The sequence below is a fragment of the Aythya marila genome (assembly GCF_965140915.1).
Source record: "Aythya marila genome assembly, chromosome: 8".
Taxonomy (NCBI): domain Eukaryota; kingdom Metazoa; phylum Chordata; class Aves; order Anseriformes; family Anatidae; genus Aythya; species Aythya marila.
In genome coordinates, this window is record NC_139049.1 from 7,356,062 (window position 1) to 7,371,722 (window position 15,661).

The 15,661-nt window shown below is 38.1% G+C and overlaps 1 protein-coding gene across 2 annotated transcripts in view; it reads right to left on the reverse strand.

Annotated features, from left to right (window-relative positions):
• The window catches only part of NEK7 (NIMA related kinase 7), a 64,291-nt gene that overhangs the window by 15,875 nt on the left and 32,755 nt on the right, over positions 1 to 15,661 (reverse strand). For both annotated transcript variants that reach the window (XM_082765859.1, XM_082765858.1), the window contains exons 6-8: positions 9,592 to 9,700; positions 7,503 to 7,610; positions 589 to 683 (exon numbers count right to left, since the gene is read on the reverse strand). In XM_082765859.1, coding sequence (XP_082621985.1) covers positions 589 to 683; positions 7,503 to 7,610; positions 9,592 to 9,700 — 312 coding nt within the window. The remainder of the gene's footprint in view (positions 1 to 588; positions 684 to 7,502; positions 7,611 to 9,591; positions 9,701 to 15,661) is intronic.

Consider the following 15,661-nt stretch of genomic DNA (forward strand, 5'->3'; position numbering starts at 1 on the left):
TCAACAGTTAACGCAAGTAAGAAGTGATAAGTACACAGTAGCCTTTTTCAATTTATTGTTTTACTTAGGTTTTAAATAATTTTAAAGAAATTAAGCTTGTAAAGTATACTTTAACAAAGTATACTTTAATAATATAATATGTATTATACTGCAGTTTTCAAAAGCATTAGTTGCATACTCAAGTCAGTCCTACTATTATTCAAAGTATTTATTACCAAGCTCATATAATTAGCACAGGCCATTTAAAGTCTCTAGAATGATTTTTACATCTGCTTGTCATTACTCATTTCTTAATCCTTTAGTTATGCCCAATCTTCAACAAATTGTTATAAAATCTTTGTAGCAAACCCAGTGACAGGAAAGTCTTGAGTAACAACACACAAATCAAGTATTTCGTATGCTGAAGCTATGTAAGAATTCCCGTTGCTAATATAAAGACTTACATAATAGCTGAAAAGTAGCTTTTCCACAATGCTACATGTTTTTCTAAACAGCAAAAAACAGAGAAATAGATCCTAAAACAGTACTTAATGTACTGGGGGTAGGGGGAAACAGCGTTACTGGGTTTACTCTATTTATCAATATTACCTCATACAGCAGACAGCCTAGAGACCAGATGTCAGATTTGAAGTTGTAACCATTTTCGTGTATTCTCTCTGGAGACATATAATAAGGTGTACCAACTGCAATAAATACACAAGTATTTTTGAATGAAAATTTGTTATACAACAGTGAGTAGTTTTCTTGTCTGAAAAACAGTTTTCTTCATCTTCCATAGTTTTCATTTTACTACACGTTTAATTTCAATTCATACTTACGACTCTTCAGTTCGACAGAAACACAAATGAATTTGATACACATTTCATTCAAGGCAGCTTTATATTTCTGTACTGATATCCAACGATTAGAATTGTTCAGTTGCAGAATACTTCCAATTTTTTTTTTAATGAAGCTCAAAAACTTTCCAGAGTAGTGATTTTCTTCTAAAAAGATTTACCCTACACATATCTGCCTGCCCCACTCCCTTCCATACATACTGTTATCACTGACTGGAAATAATAGCTGTTAGAATTTTTCCTCCATGGGTTTTGATTTTTTTTTTTAATGAATTGTCATTAAACTGACGATTTAAAACTTCCTTTTGACAGCACACAAATCACAAAAGGCTGCTTTTGAAACTACTAAGCACAGTTTAGTTTGAATATCTGAACCTAAGCCTGAAATCCAGGATCTTCAGCTTCCCAGAGAGGAAGGCTGGAAAGCCTGGGAGGCCAGCAGAAGCCCAGGTTCCTTGGAGTGACTTGGCCATCTGCTGCAGAACCAGGCCCTACGAGGGCTTTTCAGCTCCTGAATCTGGGACTGGCCTGGCATAATCCTGCCTCAGAGCTGCAGGCTCTGGAGACGTCTGCTCTTGAAAAGCAGCATTTACTTGGGCTGTCCCAGAGCAAATTTACATGAGATACTCTGAGACAGCTCTCCTCCCGATTTTAATCAGGCCCTACCCATCCGTGTCACAAGTTACTTGAACAAGGTAAGTGCAGAGAAATATTCTAGCTCAAAAAAAAATAAAAATAAAAATAAAAAATAACGTGAGTGGCAATTTTTGTGCACCATCTCTGAACATTATGCCTATATACCCCCCAAATGACTACCTAACAGAAAAAAAGGATCAGAGATCTACACAGGTTTTAATTTGTGGGTAATATTTTCCTAAGCACTGAATCCTGATGAAGCAATCCAAATGAGTGCAGTCAATTCAATACAAGCCGACCTTATTTCCACACTAACCATCTTGCAACACAGCCAGAGATTAATATCAACACTCTTACTGCACAGCCACAGAAATGGTGACTGCAAACCTCAGTTTTATTTAACACAAATTACAGGGATCTCGTACCACTTCCACTTTTCTGAATTAGCCCCATCTATTCAGAACTGATCACTATGTGAATGAGATATAATGAACCTGTAATTCCAAATCTGAGTAATCAGACTAACAGTTTTCATCAGTTATTGTAATGTAATCATTTCCAAAAGTTCAGAGTTTTGTCTTGACAATGTGCTCTCTCTCTTGTAAAGGCCGGCATCTCAAAGCATCTCATCCACTTTCTCAGGGGAAAATGGAGTAGGAAAGACAAAAAACAAATAAGAAGTACTTTCCTACTTCAGAGGCCCGGCTCAGACCAGGAAATGCGCTGCCATCTTCTCACAGGCCAGGCCGCTGCTGCTGGTAACCCGCAGCTCCCACCAACAGCCCTCTTGGCCACCAGCACGGACAGAGGCTGAGAAGCGACTCACAGGCAGAAGCATGGGGACAGAGATCCTGTCTGTCACGGGGACAGACGCTGCATCCTGCTTGGCCCCATAAGCTTTATGGGGAGAGCCTCCCAGTCCCGGGAGAGCAGCGGGTGTCAAGGCCCCTGCCCCAGAGGCCTGGGCAGCGAGGCCGGGTGGCACAGCTGGCGGCTGAGACTGCAGAAAATCAAGAGCTTGAAACAAGAAAGAGTGGGGAAAGGCAATTCAGACAAGAGGATCACTGCAAAAACCATTCGCTCTCATGAGATGATCGTGCTCACTTGCAGAGAAATGGTCAAGAGAGATGGTCTTCTCCCCACGAAAGAACAGGGGCACCGATGGCGGGACTGCAACACCAGAACAGCTCCAGAGCGTCCAGAAGCAAAACAAAACATCTCTGCTAGGCCGGTATAACAACAACAGGACTTTAATAGACATTTAACGACAACTACCTTGCAACTGGAAGCTGTAATTAAAAAGCTTGGCTTGATACAGCCTTCATAGTTTTATTATTCTTACTGTACTTCCTCCTTGAAAACCTGTTTTTCCTCCCCCACAGACTCTGTGAGTTTGGGCACCTTTGAAAACTTTCAGCTGTATTTTGCATCTACCAATGCAGGGATTTAGTACATTCAGACCTTTTGCTGTCAGGACTCATCTAATGAAAGAGCAAGGCAACAGTAACCTGGTTCTGAACTGGTTACAGAAGCAGTGCCTGTGCTGCGCTGAGACATCAGGCGAGGAACTGGCAGTGAGTAATGTGCCAGAAAGAGGCTTCACACAATCCACAGGGGGCAGCTGAAAACACGGAGGTTTGAAGGTTCATAGCTTACCAAAAGCAAAGGTAATTTTAACCAGTAGCTCTGGGAAGCCTGCTGATACATTAGGGGTCTGATATGACTGTGAAAGATTGATGATAGTGAAAAGGAAGAACAAATGCTATCATTTTACAGCGTTTAGCCTAGTGTAACACCTTAACTGCAACACAACCTGAAGCCCCCAATGACCAACAAGTGAAAGGAATAGAAATTACAGTTATGTACTCATTGAAATCACAAAAACAACCTGAAGATCTAGATATCATTACTACTTGTAAACTGTTTTCAAGAGAACATGACACAAGATTGATTAATCCGAAGGCACTGCCCCTGTTCTAAAGAAATGCAGTCACAGTACATCACAGTGCTGGCAAGCAACTGCTAGATTTGATTATATGCTATGTTTTCTTCTTGAATCACGATTTTTTTGTGGTAAGTGAAATACAGCATCCCAACACAGTAAAGAGATGCAACTTTCTTCACTCATCTGAAGAAACAGAATAATACAAGACAAAGAGGTAACACATTAAGGGGCCTACGCTGCTAAGAACAAAATCCGTAACTTCACTACTCTGTTTACTGCTTTTCTGCATCTCAAGTAACCTGCAGGTTTTAAGGGTAATCTCCTTGAAAATGGCCTTTGTCAGTCAGATAAACTGCTTTCACAGAACCTGCTGCTGCTCTGGAGCTCCCTCCCTCTAAAGATGCTGCAGATCTAGAAAATGTTGCTTCCTCATACAAGCTTTCTGTTACTGGGAAAGGGAACAGTCATAATGGAAACAGTGGTTATGAGGAGGAAAGCTGGATCTGAGGGATCAGAGGCAAAGAAACTACTACGAAAAAGGGAGCGATGACAAACAGTCCATCTTACTACCTGCATAAATGCATAACTCACACTGCAGCTGAGTTAGAGGAGAATGCGTGTTCACTTGAAAAGTGAATGCATCGAGGAGTTGAATGAAACACAGCAACAAACTCCAAGTACTATCAAGCGTTTTTAAAATGGGAGAAAAATCTGTCTGGAAAATGTAAAGCAACTTATATAAAGCAATGTAATGACTGATTCAAAAGGTGTTCCATAGACTGGTTTTAATATATTGAATAATGAAACTCCGATCATTGAAAAAGGAAAATGGAGTGAAAGAATGTAGAATCACCAGAATTTAATACAAATGATCTTTTGCTTTTGATTTTAAGAGGATCACAACAGCTCCTTTGCCCTGCAAGAAGATACTCACATCATGGCAGCAGCGTCCACCCAGACAGCACACCACGCAGCCATCTAACACAACCACACTGGAGAACAGATCTTTTTTTCCTAAGCTGAACTACTAAAATACGGACTTAGATCCACTGCATGGTTAACAAAGACACAAAAAGCACATTTTGACATTATTTGCATGAGTCAGAGTCAGGATTGCCATTTGATCAAGGCACTTAAGGCCTGGCATTCAGCAGTAAAAGAAAACAACAACAAAATGCAACACCCACAATCATGGAGAAAGGACTAAGAAGCCTGTCTTACTGGATACTTCTTTCTTTCTTGGGTGCTCTTCCTGACATCCCTTTCTAATATCATGTTTCCTGATGTTCATGAACTTGTCAAGCTCATATCAAATCAACAATACAAAATGCCTTTATTTCCTTTGCATTTTTATTTTTTTTCATTATTATCAAAAAGATGTATACATGCCATCGGAGAAAATTCTACTGTTTTTATAAGGCTGTACAGAAGGAGTTAAGAATATTAAAACACTCTGTCCAGTGCATTTTTTTCTCATTTGTTTCAAATGGACCATCAGTGAGTATTTTAATTAAATCAGTATTATTCATAATTAGCCGTTAGAAGCTGTAGCTAATGAAAATTTTAGTACATTTCTTTATCTCCGGAAGCCTGAATCTAGTTTGCTACTGAAATTTTTATAAAGCCTGTAAACAAGTATAAATTGCTACACATGTTTGTAATTCACCATTTTCTATGCACCAAAGGTTTACGGAATCACAAAAAGATGCAACTTTGAAAGAAAATTCAGGAAAACCAGCCCCAGAAACTGCATGAGAAATTAATTCGAAAAAATGGTTTCTACAAGTGACATGATAAATCAGAGTGTCACTGTCTCCACAGCAGCCTAACTGAACAAAATAACTGAACAAAACCTTCTTCCTAGGCTAAATTCTAACATTGTCTCATAATTAAGTGGGGAAAATGGGCAAAGGAGCAGAGGCAGGGGGAACACAACAGCTCCTCTATCAGGGCACAGCACCCAACATTAGAAACAACAGTTTGCTTTGTTGTTGTTGTTTTTCCCCACCTCTCTCCCTGTCTGGATGACTCCTCTATTTGTAAGAGGTGAGTTTTAACATGCTTAGGAGGAACTAGAATTAAATCTTGAGGGTTATATCTGAGCATCCATGAGGAACCCAAGCACGTTTCCTGGTCTCATTGCTTCTTGTCTGTGTCTTTAACTCATCCCTCTTTTTTTTTTTTTTATTTTTTATTTTTTTTTTAAATATTAATGCATGATTGCACATCTGTGTCCAAGTCTCACCTCGCTCCTATTCAGATCTCAGCAGTTCTTTGTGGCTTGAAGTACAGCAGTATCAGTATGGCGTTAAAGGGAAAAACTAGAAGGTGTAAGAGTACCCAGGGACTTTCTGGGAGATGAGGAAGTAGGAACTGTATAACAAAAAGATTATTTTCTAAAATAGTTATTTTGTTTTTTTAATATAATCATCACCCACGTCTCAAACGTGGTCCCAGCATGGTGAACAGCAGTCCTCTCATTTTCTGTAATCTACTGGTAACTGGGACTATCTGAGTAAAGTCAAATTAAGAGGTGAGGATAAATATGGCACATTTTCACCTAAGACTATGAAATGTTGCATTTCTAATTAGAACCAACAGCATCTGAACAAGCACGATTCTGTGTGTGTCCTCCCATGGACTTAAAATAGAGACTTGTAATTATTACTTAAGACAGACATGAGTGGTTATCTTGTGTACTTCTGTCAATCAAAATATCCAAATGCCTAATTACAGAATTATCACCATCATTTGTATGAAATTCTCACTGAGCAACATTTGATTAAATTTTACCTATCTGTATTCCTGTTTCACTAAGGTCCTCTGTCGAAACAGGAAACAAATTCTAGACATTACCACCAACAGCCCGGCTCTTCAGGGGTCTGGAAGTTCATTTCACACTCTTTGCAGTCAATGACCAGGCTTGCATTCAGCTGCCAACAGACAGACATTTCAGGGAACAAAACCTGAAGATGCTAACTACAAGCCAACTATGGGGAAAAAAATATCTGCTGTAAACACTAAATCTTGCATTTCTCTTTAAAGATGCTGCTACTGTAGATGAGAAATGTTTCATAAATAAACAGTTCCTCTTAGATTCTGTAATTTGTCCATTCCCTGCATTTAAACAAAGAATCTCTCACATACTTACTTCTTTTTTTCCCTTCCGAAGGCTTCTTAGTCATTCTAGACTTCAAATGCTCTCATACGCTACTCACAAGATATCACTTACATGAAAATTTTGCCAGGAGAACAATGTTATTTTTGCTTGAAAAATAGTGGGTTTTTTTGCATGCTAGCGAAGAATAAATTGGACATTTCAGAAGCTTTTTGTATGTTTATAAAAATCCTTTTTCTTTCATTAAAAAAAAAAAGGAAAAGAAAAAACCTTTGTGGATCATAAAGCCTAATTCGGATCTCTCCTCAACTTATTCTGCATAAATTGAGAAACGTAAACCTTAAAACATTTTTTAGACAATTACCGTAATACAAATGATACCAGATACTAGCTGTAAATGAATTAAAATAGCTTTTCCACATTTCTATCTTGTGTTTTTAAGGAGAAAAAGGAGAAAAATACAATCACTATATTGTGGACATTTTCCCAAGCTGATCATTAACTAATCGAGTTATTATTTTTTTTAGCTTAAACAGAAGTTTGTCTTTCAGCCCTTTCAAAAAGCATCACTAACATGCCTTCAATACTACCCATACAACATACAGGCATAAACAATTATATGCTTTCCAACACAGATTGAAGTTCACTTCAATTGAAAAAACACATCAGTATTATTGATCTTATTTTTTTCTGTCATTTCTAGGAAACACTACTATAACGAAGATTTGTATTGAGTCAAGAAGATACATTAAATGAGTCAAAGAAAAAAAAAAGCAACCTGTAATGCCTGAAAGAGACACAACCTCAGCATTACAGCTTTTCTGCATTAACACGGCTCCCCATTCTAGTTTATCAGATGGCATTAGCTGCATGTTAACGCTTTTTCCCTCCCCTCCAATGAACGGCCACAGTATTTCTACTACATAAAAATCCACCTTCCCTTCCCCTGCCCCTCAGAAAAGCTTACCTAAGGAATGAGCAGCTGTGGTTTTGGAACTGAAAAATCGTCCAAGTCCAAGGTCTCCAAGCTTTACTACCCCTGTAGCTGTAATGAACACATTAGCTGGCTTTATATCTGAAAATAAACAACAGAATTTAAAAACTCAGTATGAGGTTGCGAGAAGAGCTATTTTAAGTATGGGTAATACTAACAAAATCTGACAGTGCCTTTTAGAAAGATGGAATCCGTTATTCAGAATTTTAAATTAACTATTTTAATAGTCCTAGCATCACTCAAACAACAAATCTAAGAGCTGTGAAAAACATTAAAAAAAAAAAACACTAAGTACCGCATCATCCACCCCATAATCACAGAAACACATACAGCAAAGCTCATTACTTCTTTATGTAAACTATCTATAAGGACTACCATTAGAACTAGAAAACTTCTTATTATGCTTTACGTAACAGTCCAAAACATGTTTTCATGGACTGTAAATCACGTTTTTCATCACTTTTGCTGATCAGATTACCCGCAGAGGCAAGATGTTATTTATTTAAAATAGGTAGCTGATTCTCTTTAATAGAAGGCATTAAAACAAAAGAAAAGTTTTACTCAGGAGAATAGTTATTTGAACTTGTCAGTGGAATTGGGCTAATGAAGTAGAAACAAAGAAAAATAACAATGTATACCCCAGACGGTTATTTTTCACAAGTAATATTCAGTTTAAGTTTTAATCCAATCCTTTAGGGACTACAGCAAAGATTTTTATGTTATGATTTTTAACTAGGTACCTAACTGTTAGTCTTAGTAAACTGACGTGCTATTTGTTTGACAAGCGTCCCCAGCTCTTACTGAGTTTAGGACCCACACACTGGGGCTCAAAACTCAGAGAAAAACACTTAAGTGTGAAAAGAGAAGAGTTTCCCGTAACCGTACCCTTATCTTCTTACAGAACGGGTAATTCAGTGTGTAACCATAGATTTTCCAGAAACTCTGAAGGTAGTATTTCAGCCAAAATAAACTGAAATAAACTAAAAATTTCATCACAAAGCATTCTGGTGAGATATCTGTATCTTATAGAAAGAATTTGTAATTTTACATCCCTCTCTTTGTATAATTTGCACGTGCAGGTGTTTGTACAAATGCGTAGGGAAGAAAAGGAGAATCAACAGGGAAAGCCATTTGCAGGGGCACATCCAAGTTTATTTTGCTAAAGGGTGCAGCACCTCTGGCTGCAAATGACACAGTTCATCAGAGATTGAGAAACTTTGCTTTTAGGCAGCTATTTGCATCCCAGGAGGAGGCAGCCGATAACCTAAGACATCTAATTTCACCTGAACCCAGAGAGACAACCCATATATAGCTTGCACTCATAGCTAGAGGGATTTCCAAGGCAAAAAAAAAAAAAAAAAATCTACATCTGAAAAGCAACTATACTACAATCTGTTTCCTTTGACTCAGTTATAAGGCAAAATGAAGACAACATACGGAGGAGACAGCAGCACAGAGGATTACAATGGGTAGAGGAGATTTAGTACCCGACAGGGAGAGCTGTCAGCTACAGGGGCTGTTGGGACATGGTACTTGACACCCAGACTGGAAAGAACAGAGAGAAGCAGAGAAGAGGAGAAAATGCTCGCAGCCAGCAGGTAAGGGAGAAAGGCCAATACATCACTGCAAGGATGCATGGCAGCAGGTAAATACTTTTGAAGAAGGAAAAAAAAAAAAAAAAAAAAAAAACTTGGGAAAAATGGATAAATATAGAAAAACATGACAGAAAATAAGAGCCAGGAAATCAAATTGAGCAAGTGAAGAGGAAGCAGCAGCAGGATTTCCATTATGTGCATAACTACACAACTATCCCTTACTTTGAAAACTACGTATCACAAGCCACTGCTGCAAACAAAATGCTTACCACAGCCAAGGGAACAGACAGCACCAACTTCTGCCACACTTTGCTGTTACTAACAAACATTACAGAAACATACATTGTGTCAGCTGTTGAAACTGATTCCATTACAATTATTTGGTGTTTGGTGTAACTTGCATTGAACCAGCTTCATTTTCACACCGTAAGAGTTTTACTAAAGATAAAACTTTGATCTTCCATTACCTCTATGCATAACACGACGAGAATGCATGTGTTCCAACGCACTGCAGAGCTGAACAAAGTACTTCCAAACTGTTCTCTCAGGAATCAATCTCTTCTGTTTCTTAAAATGCTTAAAGAAAAAGGAAAGAAAAAAAAAGATAGTCAATACATATTACAATTTAAAACTTGCATAAAGTGGCTGAAGAAATACAAATAGAAAATCCTTTAGTTAAAAATCAAATACGTGAGGCTCACAATCTAATTAGAAAGGTTTACTGAAAGCTTCTTGACACAGAAAGCTTCTTCCTTAAGTATTACAACATATTTCATCAATATATATGTTTAAATTCAGTCAACATATTAGCCACAATTGAGGTCAGTGAAATGAAACTGCGCTTTCCCCAGGCTCTCACGCCAGCACCACCACCACCCTCCCCAAAAAAAGAAGGATTTACATGGCATGCAACTGTTCTCAGGGCAGGATTAATGTGGTCAGAACAGACTAGTGCAGAGTAAGTGACCACAGAACAAATGACCATCTTCCTTCCACCAACTTGAATTTCCGTGTCCTCATCGTCCAAACAGAGGAAAAATAGCAGTGGCACAAAGTCACCAAGAAAGATCACCTAAAACTAGATCAGATTATGCATGGCTGAAGTTTCTAGGACTGAAGGAGTACTGCCTATTTCTGAAAATTTCATAGTGATTAAACTCTTGTTCAAATATTTTTCATCACGTAAAATCAGCCATTCCCAATAACTGGTAGCGGTTCAATAGCCTGTTAAAACTTACGTAAAACATAATTATGCTCTGCTAAACACATCACCTTCAAACATAATATTCAGGGACTGAAATATAGTCCTCCTAAAATACATACTGAAAACCTGGAATTCAGCCAATGTCAAATCGTGCAAGTTTGATCATTATGAATTTTGCAGCTAAAGGTGAGAAGACTGAAAAACTGTTGCTCGTTTTGTCTCTTTTTAAAGAATCCTTATTTTGACAGATTTAAGCTGACGAAGGAAATACATGAACAGCATTAATTAATTTAGATAGAAAGAAAAATACCTAGATGTCTTTTAATAGTGTGTGTACACACACATACGCAATTCACAATCATACACACCCTAAGTTCATACAACAAACATTTATTACCCTGGAAAAATAAAAATATTTTCATATGCTATGTTCAAATGTGCCACTGAGAAGTTGACAGCTGCATCTACACATTACAGAGACGTGCAGGAGTACAAGAAAAATGATTTTAAAATAGCTATTGTAAAATGCATCAGTCATACAAAGGATCATAAAATTTCACCAAAGTGTTTTTAGTTATAGGGACGATTTCAAAAATGCATTTTCATTTAAATGAGGCAAAGAATATAAATTACTTGTTTAAATATAATTTTCTCAGTCTTGGACTGAATCCAAACAAGCCCTGTGTATCTGTTCTCCCCATAGCTGGATTTGCATATCAGAGGATTGTTTGATGTCAACAGGAAGATGGAGACCAGGTTTCTTTTCATTTAAAAACAAACACACAATACATGTAAGTATGTGCACATGAAAGCGTAGTTCCTTGATTTAAAATGCATTCTGAAATTATCATAATTATAACTAGGTATTTTATTTAAACATTCTGATTTTATTTATTTATTTTAACTGAAATCTAAGTACAAGCAGTGATGAAACACCATTCACAAAATGTCTGAAATACAAATACCTTCCATTATGGATTTCCATTCCTATGTACTTTAAAAATACACTGATGGCTTTCACTACAAAATCTGCTTCGCTTCTTACAGTGCCAGCATGCAACATAACAACGATTTAAGATGTAGTCTCATTCTACTGAAAGCATTTACCATTTTTCATGATACTAATAACTTCTCTTCCTGAAAACATTACTTATTAGCCCTGTAGATTTTGTATGTTTATCCATCTAGAGAGGATGTCAAAGAGAGCTGTTAAGTTTGCTAAAAATATGTAAACTGAACAAAGACATTGGATTATTTCTGAATTTATACAAGCGAAAATGCCTGTATGTTCACGATAAATTCACTGAACATTATTTTGTGTAGTAATTGGTTACTCTTTTCATCAAAATATATATTCTCAATGGTTTCTTGGGCTACTGTCCACCAATAAGCAAGACAGTGATGAAAAGTCTCCACCACTAGGAAGGACTGATTTTGCAAAACTAGATGCCGAAACAAATCGTATGTTTCTAGGAAACAGTCCAGTATGCAGTGTTCTTAGAAAAGTCAATGAAGAAATGGAATCCCGTTCTTGTTTGGACCCCTACCTTCTAACAAGAAATATAAGTTGATTGGAAACAGTCAAATTTACACCTGTTTTATGCCAAACAGCATAATTAAATCCATATAGCATGTGTTAACTGCACTCAAAGCAGGATGCTTTTCTCTCTCTCCCTTATTTTAAAACAGTCTCCAATGAAAAATGCAGTTCTAATGGTTGCAGGTTTCTCCATTTCCTTTGGAGAAGCCAAAAGGCAAAAGACAACAGCAGAAGTATAACATCCTTCATCGTAGCAGGGCACAGCAGCACCACGAGCACTTCAGTGTTAGCTCACTGCCTAGTGCTGTTGTGTATTAAGCAGTCTAAGGTCCATGCAATCAAAAGTTAGCCTTCGTAGTCCACATTACCATCACCTCTTCAAATTTGACCTTAAAGAAGCATGCCCTGACATAAAGCTTTCTGAACTAATCTCATCTTCAGCATTTTCCTATTCTCTTGCTTTTTCCACATATCTGAGGCTCACAGGGCAGTCCTGTTGTCCCTCTGATCCTTGACCTTCTAGGGTGTGACATTTAAAAAAAGCGTAAGTCCTGTTTGAGGTGAAAGATCAGCTTCAATGTTGTTGAAACTGGGCAAAAAATAAATTGCTAGTGTATGTGCATTAAAAACCTGGGCTGTGTTGCAAGCTAGTGTTTTACCAGGTAAACAGAGAACGCCGAGCACGCTCACGCAGCAGACTGTCTTCTAGCATGAACTAGCCATTTCAAAAGCCGTATTCCATGAATCTTCCATCTACATTGTTGAGAATGGAATCACAAAAAGCTGCTTAGAAGAGTTTTCACAATGTCAGTACAGATAAAACTGCAATTCAGTCATTTAATATAACTTAAGATTTTTTTTCTGCATGTAGATTTGCTACTCAAATGCCTTAAAGAGCTTTAAGGTAGGCAAGTTATATCACCAGTTTGTCTTTCTGTCCCTTTTTTACAGTCTTACTGAGCAGTTTCATTACGGGAAAATAGAACTCTCCAGGTTTTCCCTAATGAATTGTTAGAAGAAAAATGAAATAGTCTCCAAATGTTTCCATCCTAGTAAAGTTAAATATAGCTGCCTTGCACATAAACAGCGTATGCCATTCAATTTCTTGGAGACAGGAAAAAAAAGTGAAAGATAGATGGGGAAAAAGTTTGAAGTCAATATGAAAGCATGAAATTATACCGGGTTTCTAAAAATGATGCTTTAAAGGTCAAATTCCAAAAGCAAAAGTGACAGCAATTAGCAAATGGTCTTATCTAGGCTTAACAAGGGCAGTTGGGAAAATAAATCTAAAGGAAGTATGCAGGGCTACTACGTCTGGCTCTGGTAAGAAACCTAAGGATTTCCTGCAGATGGACAAAGAACAGAAGATTTCAGTAAAATTGCAGATTTCAGGTATGGCTGCCTATTCCTCTGCAGCCATGCTTTAAAATATATATATATATATATATATATATAGTGTTCAGCTCTGATGGTAGCATCTCACAGAATTTTAAGGTATGATTTAGGCTGGTTTAGACCTCAGTAAACATGGGGGGGGGAGGGAGGAAAGGAATTAAAAAATGTGGGTTTAAGATGAAAGCTAGACTCTTAGAAATGAAGAGGTTTGTGAACATCACTTCCAGAGAGATGATAAACTGATTATTTGAACAGTTTTTGCAGAGTCAGTGTAAAAAAAAAAAATTCTGCTCCTAAATTAGTGTCAAACTAGCCCAGAAGAATATTCACCTGAGTCTTGCTGCTGTGCATGCTCTAGGCTAGAGCTGCCTTCTGAAAGAGAGAATCTAGGGAAAAAGTAAAAAGGGAATGATCATTTCCTTCCTTTAAAGAAATTCCCTTTCCCTTCTTTCACATTTTGATGGCAACTGTGTCTGTTCTCAGGACTTCACTGGTGGCTTACAAAATCATGAAGTTACTTTTTGCTATTTGATTACCTTGACTTATCAGAACGCGGTGAATCAACAAGCACATACTTCTGGGAAGGTATCTGACCTTCATCAAGAGGAAAAGGATGCAGGAAGGAATTGCCAACTAACACATAATGACATTCTTAGAAACTTCTGTTTGTGTTTCTTTGGGATTCTTTTTAAATGTAGGATCACAGAGTCATTCATCTAGGTTGGAAAAGACCTTCAAGATCACCAAGTCCAACCACCAACCTGACCTATCGAGTCCCATCGCTAAACCATGTCCCTTAGCACCACATCTACACATCTCTGAAATACCTCTAGGGATGGGACACACCACTGTCCGTGAAGAAATTCTTCCTAGCACCTGATCTAAACCTCCCCTGTTGCAACTGAAGACTGTTTCCTCACGTCCTGACACTTGTCACCTGAGAAACGGGACTGGCACCCTCCTCACCACCATAGAGAGATGAGGTCTGCTGTCTGCCTCCTTTCCTCCTAATTAAGTAGTCCCAGTCCCCACAACCATTCCTCATGTGTCTTGCTTTCTAGTCCCTTCAGCAGCTTTGTTGCACTTCCCTGCGTATGCCTGAGCGCCTCAATACCCTGCCTGTATGGAGGGACTTGAAACTCAGTGCAGTATTTGAGGTGTCACCAGCGGACAATCACTCCCCTGGTCCTGCTGGCCCCTCCATTTGTGATGAAGGCCAGATGCTGTTGGCCTTCTTGGCCACCTGGGCACACTGCTGGCTCGAAGCAAACACAGAGAGGACAGAGGAGGCTGCACAGTCGCAGTGGGAAACCATGGAAGCGTAGGCAGGAGTCTCCTTGTCAATGCCACAGGAACAAACCTGAACTGGCAAGGGCTTCTGGATCAGAAAAGACTGGTAGAGATGGATAGCAACACCTGCATGATTCTGAGACTCACATCTAGAAATGGAGTTTCTATACAAATTATTTTCTATTTAAAAGGTTCTATAGTTCTAGCAGAAAAGCAGTGTCCCAGGAGCTTTGTCTGGCTCTGTTCAGCAGAATGCCAGGCTACCAAAAGGAAAGTGTGCCCCCCTCCCCCAAGGAGAAACAGACTAACAACAAATAAAGAAAAAAAAAAGAGAAACTTCTCCTCAAACATATTCTCCTTTCACACACAATCAAAATAAAGACACCTACTTAAAAGAAATAGAAATATTGCAAGAAAAATACAAGTCAAAATTCTGTTATTTCCATGTTTAGTATATATTTTTATGCTAATCATCTATTAATTGGACTGCTAGTAACATTTTTGATTGAACTGTGATCCCTTACAGAGCTCTGACCAAAATCACTTGAATATAGAGAGAGATATGTTCAAGATAGATATGTATCTCCATCCAATTGCCTTTTCAAGGACTCGTTTCATTTTACCTGACCTACAGTCACTCTGTTCCACCTAATGGGTTTGCTCATGAAAAAAAAAAAGAAAAAAGAAAAAAAAAAAAAAAGGAACACAGAGTTTTTGGAGATGAAGATCACCTAACAAAACCAGATCTACTTGCAGAGCCACTAGAATAAAATTTCTAATACTGCATCATTTTCATTGTCCCTGCAGTTACCGCTGAGCAGGGCTTCTTAAAACACACAGCCACATGTTTAAATTCAACAGTGTTTGTTTACATGCATCTCTCTCCAATAAATCCCCTTGGGAAACCTGGTACAGCATGAAGATGTGAGATCTGTGTTTGAATCATTAACTCTACCTCCTAATAAAAAGCAATGGCATGACACAGTAAATACAGAGGTTACCATTTTAAGGTTTTTGTTTTGGTTTTTCAGTTTCCTACAAATAAGGCAGACAAATTGGAAATCCTCTCTCCGTTCTCAGCAAGTTACTCACACAGTACACACACTAA